General features: G+C 35.2%; 1 protein-coding gene across 1 annotated transcript; it reads right to left on the reverse strand.

The window, feature by feature from the left end:
- Nucleotides 1–1577: 1577 nt before the first annotated feature.
- LOC140755519 (uncharacterized) lies at nt 1578–8556 on the reverse strand. Its single transcript, XM_073090806.1, has 7 exons — nt 8367–8556; nt 6365–6585; nt 4821–4980; nt 3950–4182; nt 3126–3266; nt 2438–2604; nt 1578–2144 (listed from the first exon to the last, which is right to left on the reverse strand). The coding sequence occupies exons 2-7, from the start codon at nt 6577–6579 to the stop codon at nt 1642–1644; spliced, it is 1419 nt and encodes a 472-aa protein (XP_072946907.1). The 5' UTR covers nt 6580–6585; nt 8367–8556; the 3' UTR covers nt 1578–1641.
- Between the last annotated feature and the right edge of the window lie 286 nt (nt 8557–8842).

Consider the following 8842-nt stretch of genomic DNA (forward strand, 5'->3'; position numbering starts at 1 on the left):
CATCAGGTGGACTGCTTACTACTTCAATTTTATAACAAAAACACACATTTATAATGTCTATGCGTGGGTATTGAATATTTTTTGAAAATTTCCGTCTACAATGCTCAAATGGTAGAGATTTTGGGAGACAACTCCTATTTTACGCTTACTAGTATTATCTTTTGTAAATAATTTACGTTTAGCATAGTCGAAAATTTTCGAAAAGCTGTTAAAATTATATTTTTTTATAAAAATAGCCAAGTATACATTTTGTTTTTTACTTGTTTTATTTTTGAAGGATCGCAAAAAAATATTGTCAATTTGACAATAATGACAGTTATTTTGAAAAAACAAAACGTAAAAATTGAAAATACGACCGAAAATTTGACAAGTAAAAACATTTTGCATACTTTTGGCTACTAGATGTCGCTATTCGTAAAAAGATTGCATACTTAAAATGCATCTTATTCTGTAATGGTACTAAAATTTATTATGAATAATTTAGTTAATAAAATAAGGTTACAAATTTTAAATTATATTACAGCGCCGTTTATAACAATATTTAACTAATATATCATGTAACTGAATATTATTTGTAGTTAAGAATAGAATTTTAGGAATAAGTTGAAATAAATTATGAAAGTATAAATATGTTGTCTTATTTATGTCATCAACCCATTACTGTCCCACTGCTGGGCACGGGTCTCCTCTCAGAATGAGGATTAGGCCATAGTCCACCGCGCTGGACAAGTGCGTATTGGTAGACTTCACATACCTTTGAGAATTCTTTTAAAGATCCCTCAGGTATGCAGGTTTCCTCACGATGTTTTCCATTGTTAAAGTATGTGGTAATATTTAAATTTTCTTTTCACACACATTTTAAAACAAGAATTTCACACTAATACATCTAAGAATACATCCAAATACATGTATAATATCATACAATAAAATAAAACGGCAGTTTTTGTTTCACATTTATTATTTTACGTCAAAAATATACATTTACAAATATAATTTTTTTCTTGGAATATACTCTTACACGAAGAATAGAATAAATGGAATATATTTACACGATAATATTTAATACAATATGGGACATATTGTGATGAATAGGGATTATAATTATTCACTTAAATAAATGACTAGAGAATAAGCCTCCTATAAAATTATTCACTTAATTATTTGCTTTTTACCACGCTTTTATTAGCTTGACCTGTATGTATGCATGTAACGAAATCTTCGAATTCGGAAATCCACTTTGAACGGTCCGATTAATTTAAAATTTTGAACAATCATCAAGAACCAATGTCAATACACGATTTTAATAATTTTATCCCATTTTCGTCATCAGGATCGTCAGGAATCAGGATTAAAGATTTACCTTGTGCGAATTTAGCGTGGTTTTTAGTTTTTAAAATATAATTATTTGTATTCTTCGACATTTCATAATACAATGTTATTAAAAACGTAACATATTTGAGCTTTTGATCTTGAAAATACATAGTTATTTATTGGCTAAGCAAAATAAATATAAAATACTTAATCTACTAGATTTCAAAGAGAAAAATATAAAGATCAACAAAATAGAGAAACATTACTTGAAAGTTAACTGTAAATTTTATTTACAAATTGCATTCCGTGATAAATGCCGATCATTTGAACTTAAGTTCCATTGACAACTTCTTTTAATTCTTCTTTCACTTCTTTTGTTTCTTTAACTTCTTTTTTCTCTTTATCTTTCTCTGGATCTACCTTTTCTATCTTCTCTGGCACTTCCAAACTAGTTTTTGATAATTGCCTAAGAATTTTCTCGAAAATCTTTGGCGCACTTTTAGTGTTTGGTAAAGAAATGTCCGTTTGGGTCATAACTGTCTCCCATTTCTTTTCTTCTTTAACTTCGACGGGTAACACTGTGTCTTTGAGGTCTAAGGACATAGATTTCTTTTTAATTTCTTTCTCTGGATCGATTTCGTGTATTTTTTCGGGAACATCGTCTTTGGTTCGTCTTTCAATGGCTTTGGTGAGGACATTGCCCAGAATATGCGCACATTTTATTATATTTTGAGTCTCTCTAGCTGTTAAATGTAATCCTTCGTTACGTATTATATTGTTTATTGTGTTTATGTTTTCTGGAGATCGTTTTCTAGAGCCATCAGTTGAAAATTCTGTGGAAAAATTAAAAACAAACTAGTTATCTGACAGTTACTACTCAGTTACCCCTTACCGCTTACGCATACCCTTACCGCTAGATGGCATTGTATCTCATTACTTTAAATTATTTTGAAATTAATGACTAGTTTGATTATTTTCAAGTATTTTCTTCTTATGTAAGCAATTAAAGTGACAAATATTACATATTTGACAATAAATCCATTACGAAATCAAATTTTAAACAGTCAATTATTTATTGAAAAAGGTGCCATCTATTATAGAGTAGATACACTAAAATTATTATTACCCAAATCCGCCAAATCGAAGTCCTCAGTGCGGTAGGGCGTAGGGCACTGATCGTAATACCTGCTAACAGGCACTCGAGCTAAAGAGTTGTTATAGTTCGCCCAGAAGTGGCTCCATTCGCCGTCACGTGACCCCGGTTCGCTGCAGTCTTGCCAACTAACACAGAAACTGAAAAATGAATTGTACGTGTAGCGGTGTGCCGCTATCCGACGACAGATGGCACTACTTGTTATGTGCTTTTAAACCGTAGACAAAGTGAAACCTTATTTATTTATATTTCCATAAAGATAGATAATGAGAACTTAACTTAGATAGATAATAAGGAATTTTATGCAATTTGCTATATGTTAAAATATTGTGTTTTAGGTTATTTTGTAAATTATTTTAGAGATAGTTTATAATTAAGAACTTTTTGTTACGTATTCTAATGGAAGTATATAAAATCAGTTTGGTTTCATCAAATTTTTGAATGAAGGAATGCAGTAAAACTTGCCTTGCTTAAATAAAGTACTATTTTTTAACACGCTTTCATTAGCTTCACCTATGTATGTTCGTGAGTTTGTGGGTTTGTGTGTAACTCTCATTTGGGCTAAGAGCACGTGGCTTATTACTATTATAATATTATAAATATACACGAATTTAAGTAAAACATTAATAAACTAATTTTTTTAATAGTCCTTTAATATTACCTAGAGTCCAAAAAGTCCTGACTCCGTGGTGAAACGAGGTTATCAGGGGGAGCTTCGGGGGCGCTCTCCCCTGAGGACGGCGCTGAATACTCCGGAGATACTGAGGAATAGTCCAGCTCTGCACTTGCACCTGTACCTGGTCTGAAATCGAAGGATGAAACAAGCATTCTGTTCACATCTGTGCTTGAGGAGTTATAAAGTTAAAACTACTACGTTTTGGTCAAGTATTTTTTATGAAATAGAATCTGAAAAAGGGCTCTTTAAATCACATCAAATCCATTTATTTCTGATGCTCTCTCTCTCTCTGCTCTTTTATATTATGGCAATTTTTAATGAAAAATTAACAGAAAATGAGCACGCAGTTCACCAAGTCATACCACTGTTGTATGGACATCTGGAATTAACCGAGTAGTACCTGAGATCAGCCACAGATTCGTTGCTACCCCCTAGATTAAGGACTAAGTAAGACTAAGTTCTATCATATGCTCTAAACCAAACTGAAACCAAAGAAAAACCAAACACTGAAATATGGCACAAGTAAGTTACGGTGGTACCCTCACATTCTAACTATGAATGGTTCTACCACTTTCAGTTAAAAAATAATATACCGTCTTGTGCATTTGTTTAACAATAGGTAGGTACTCATAATTATGAAACTAAGTGAACAAAAGATGTAGCTATGTAGAGAAAAAATAATTAATTCTAATATTTTGTAGAATATGTTTGAGGTGCATCAATTATTTCAATTTTTACGCAAGAGTCAAATTTAACTACTAAAACATTAATATAAATATATATAAATATTTTCACGATATGTGACTTACCTATATGGACTAGACGATGTTTTATAACTGTCCCTACTAAAAGAAAAGGTGCTTTGTCGGCTTTTCGAACTATCTAAGGATCTCTGGCTCTTCTTAGCCTCTTTCTGCAGCACCTGGTTCTGTAAGGAACAGCTTCTTGGCTTTTGGCACGGTCGTTTCGGCGAAGATGTTGCGAGAGGTGCGAATTTATGCTGGATTCCGTATTTTGAATTTGTATCTTCGAAATCTGAGACCTGAAATAAGTGTTGTTGACTCATTATTCCTGTAAGACTATTTTATATAATAAAAGATTCAATAACAACTCCATTCTTTATTTTCTCTGACAATCCATTTTATGACAACTTATGCGCGGTTTTTGAAGTCTCGAGTTAACTGGTCAATAGCTACAGATTCAATAAAGTTATGGATTCGATAACTGCCGTTTATCTACTAGGGGGTTCTGATACACAATACACCGTTTGATAACTATGGAAACTAACAATACCATACTTACTCTCAACAATACAATATTCTTCTTTCTTTTTATATAGTTTCCCGCTAGTTTGCTATTCGCCAGCAATTAAACAGATTCTTATAAACATAAAATCATTAAAAAGTATTGTAATGAAAATATACCCTAACAGTGTATTGTAAAATACGATATAAAGGCAATGTAGGATCTCACAGCAACTTTAATAAAACGTCAGATCTTTCTTTTTATATTATATATTTTCAAAGAAGAGAAAAGCAAAATTATTTTCGTTAAAAACTTAATGTATTTAACGCCATCTAGTGTTAGATCGAAACATTAATCATCAGTGCCATCTATTGGTGAGTAGCTAAAACTACTTGAAGATTAAACTTTTGCATTTATTTATATATTTAAACATACCTGCGATAAATCTAAAGACATGTCGTCTTCTATTGATGCGTCGCGGCTTTTAGACGACTGTGTGGCTTTCTTTGGTAGTTCAAATCTTTTTGTTTTCAAAATGGAGTCCGCTGAAGGGCGACGATGGTAAGCTCCGGGCAAAGAATTTGTGCGATCTGATCTGCAAACAAAAATAATAATTCAAATTAAGCTTTCATTCCTTAGGCAAGTATATTTTTAAGTAATTTAGCTTTGTAAATAAACAAGACAATATTTTGTATAAAGCGCCATCTATGATCACTCTTTGAATGAATAATAGGAAAAGTGGAAATTGGTACGTGCTACTCGTCGGTAGATGGCGCGAACTATAGTGTAATAAAAGTTCTATGAATAAGCAGTGGAAATTAGTACTAACTAGTCGACGCTAGATGGCGCGTCATACCTGTAAGAATAAACTATCGTAACGAAAAATCTAAGTCTAGTTATTAGGATATTTTTGTACTGATATTATTGTATAAACGTAAAAAGCATTAAATAGTCACATACAGCAGAGTTTCAGATCTTTTCAGCTTATTACTTACGCTGAAAGAAATGTATTTTCTTTATGTATTAATATTAAAACGTATTATAGTATTCATGCTTATATTTTGGTATAGCCCGCGCCAAACTGCTAGTCCGCTCTGAAGTTGTTGCGAGCGGGTGTAGTCATACAATTATTAGCTATGGCGACGCGATTCATTTCTATATTCAAAGCGGACTAGCGGTTTTACGCGGACCATATGTGTATACCTATACCGATCCCTTAGATATTACTTTTATTACTTTTATTAAGTACATCTAAATTACAATTATTTATTTTACAAAACTTAACAATATCAATCAATCAAAAAAATATTTTATATCACTGCGTGCGTAAATGGACGTTTTACGCACGCTTCGCGTGCGCAAAACCCCCATTTCCGACCCCGTAATATAAAATTTTATACAACACGCGGACGAAAAATGTTTTTCTGACTCGTGTGATTGCAGTCCTCGCCTGCGGCTCGGCCTGCAAACTCACACTTGTCAGAAAAAAATTTTTCGTCCTCGTATTGTAATGTACTATTTTATTCTAAATAGTTTCTTTGCAGAGCACTTTTTGAATGTCATTACATCTACCACCTCTTCACAAGGTCTTTCGTTTTAGAGAAGAAACGGCAAAAAAACCTCCATTACACACACATTTTTAAAAATATGTTTTTTTACAATGACAAACTTAACCTATGTAGAGTTGGAGCTATTTCTACCTACATGTAATGAAAAAATATTTACAAATTATATATAAATCGCACAAGAAAAATCGTTAATCCCGATTCCTGATGATCCCGATGAGGAGAATGGGATAAAATTATTAAAATCGTGTATTGTCATCTGTTCTTGATAATTGTTCAAAATTTTTTAATAATCGGACCGTTCGAAATGGGTAAAAATCGAGTTCAAAGATTCCGTTACATACATACATACAGGTCAAGCTAATAAAAGCGTGGTAATAATAAAAGCGTGTTAAAAATGAATAAGATTTTTACCTTTTTGCAATCTGTTTTCCAGTGACAACAAAGTCCAAATTGGGTGGTTTGGGTACCCTCTTCGGCGTAGAAGTAGCTGAACTGGACGTCTTCTTAACTTCTGGCTCCTTCTTCACGCTGCCTCTTCTGGACAGTGACCCAGAGTTCCTTCTAGAAGATGGCCGACTACGTATCTCTTCCTCTGACTCGTCTAACCAACGGTCTGATCTTTGCATGGTTTTCTAAAAAAACCTTTCCAAAAATAGTTAAAAATCCTTGTTGTATATCAAACTGTTTTAGTAAATTTGTCGATAAAAAGTCCTATTAAACCGTCAGTTAATTTTGTAAGTAATTATCAGATTGCGCGCCTGTCATCATCATCATCATCAACCCATTATTGTCCCACTGCTGGGCACGGGTCTCCTCTCAGAGTGAGAAGGATTAAAAAAAAAAAAAAACGCTTTCTACACTCACAGCCCCACACTAGGATTCCCTGTATCGTGGGTGCTATGGACACACACAGAGACAAATACACAAACACCCAGACCCAGAAATCTAAATTCATCATTTAGAAATCTGTCTGGCCGGGGATCGAACCCGGGACCCTCTGCGCGTCAGACCGGCATGGTGACCGCTCCGCCACGCGGGTTGTCGATTAGGTCGTACTCTACCGCGCTGGCTGAGTGCGTATTGGTAGACTTCACATACATTAGAAAACTTTTTTTTAACGATGTTTTCCTTCACCGTTGAAGCAAGTGATAATTAATTTCTAATGCGCATATCTTTGAAAAATCAGAGGCAAGTGCCTGGGATTTGAACCTCGGACCCCTCGATCAAGAGGTTGAGTTTCTTAACCACTAGGCTATCATATAGTAGCGACTGTACGTTGAAGTAATTTCAGTTATTAAAACCAAACGCAGCCAAGTTAATACTATACAAACGTTTCAGCGTATTTTCCCCCTATAAACTCCATTATTTTCGCTATAGCGTAAAGTGGAAATTTATGCATTTTATTGTGCATTGCATTTTATGTGGTCGCATATAGCTGTAATCACTAGGGGATGTGAGAGCGTAAAGTACTTTGCTCCCCCAGGGCAGAGCCCGATAGGGGGGCATCGCGTTAGGAGGACTCCGGTTGTGTTCCATTGGAGATCCCGGAGTTCTCCACCAAGCGCTGAGGACGGCCACCGGGGGGGTTTTAGTGCGGTAAAAGTCCCACATAACCCGACGTCGCTCTCACGGCCTCGGGTACCTTTTGAAGGTACCCTCGTCAAAAAAAAAAGATTGAGCTAAGTATCAGCTTGTTAAAGCTCTGTATTAATTATTTTCTCTCACGGGTCACTGGTTAAGTTATTTATATCTAGATTCTGTGCTGACCTATTTTATAGGTCAGATTATGTAGAACTTTATATCGTTAGAATAATAAGTTTTGCTTTGAAGAACCTTTACCTAAATTTACCGAAGGGTACAATTTTTTTGTAAATATTGAACTATATCTAATAAATATGGATACTCGATAATATATTAAAGGTGGTAGAACCCTCTGTGGTTCGACTCCGGCGCCACCGCCACACCTATTTCTGTTATAACAGCAGTGTAGCGCTGCTGTGTTCTGGTTTGAAGGGTGTGGTAAGGGAGACATACATACTTATCCGACATATTCCAGCTTATTCAGGGCTTAGGCGGCAATCTCAGATGAGAATCTTATCCTGTCTGGGTTTGATTACAGATGTCCATGAGCGGCAGAAGCCACTTACCACCAGGAGGACTGCATGCTCGTCTGCTACCACTATATTATAAAAAATGTATAATCAACCCCAGAAGGAGTCCTACCTGAGATCAGCCACAGATGTTTTACCCCTGAGGACTAAAAAACGCCTCGGATAAGCATGTCTCTTACCACACGTCAAACCAGAACACAGCAGCGCTACACTGCTGTTATAACAGAAATAGATGTGGCGGTGGTATCGCTGAGTCGATCCACTAAGTTCTGTCTTAGAAATAAGTAAATATAATACATTACCTGTATTAATTAGCCACAGTAACTGTTTAAAACTTAACTAAAATCTAAACTACATATTATTTGAATGTTTTCGACCTGATACACAATAACAGACTGAGCGAAGGGCTATGAGCCCTGGGTACGCTTGAATAGACCACACTGGGTTTATGCTCATGAGCGGAGCGGTAGCGGGTAGAGGTAGCGGGTAGCGGTAGTGGGTAGAGGGTAGCGGTAGCAGGTAGTGGTAGCGGTAGTGAACAGAGGTAGCGGTAGTGGGTAGAGGGTAGCGGTAGCAGGTAGTGGTAGCGGTACTGAACAGAGGTAGCGGTAGTGGGTAGTGGTTTAAGATTACATAATTGGCCAAGTGCGTCAAACTTGAACACGGAGGATTCCGTAGTACTGATTTCATTTTTTTATTTTTAGTATGTGTTGTAATAGTAGCTATAAAAATAAATGCTTTGTGAAAAACGGTCTAGCTTTTAGGGTTCAATAGATAA

This window comes from Epargyreus clarus, unplaced genomic scaffold (genome assembly GCF_041222505.1).
Source record: "Epargyreus clarus isolate Ecla_fem2 unplaced genomic scaffold, WU_Ecla_fem_2.2 ptg000033l, whole genome shotgun sequence".
Lineage (NCBI taxonomy): Eukaryota > Metazoa > Arthropoda > Insecta > Lepidoptera > Hesperiidae > Epargyreus > Epargyreus clarus.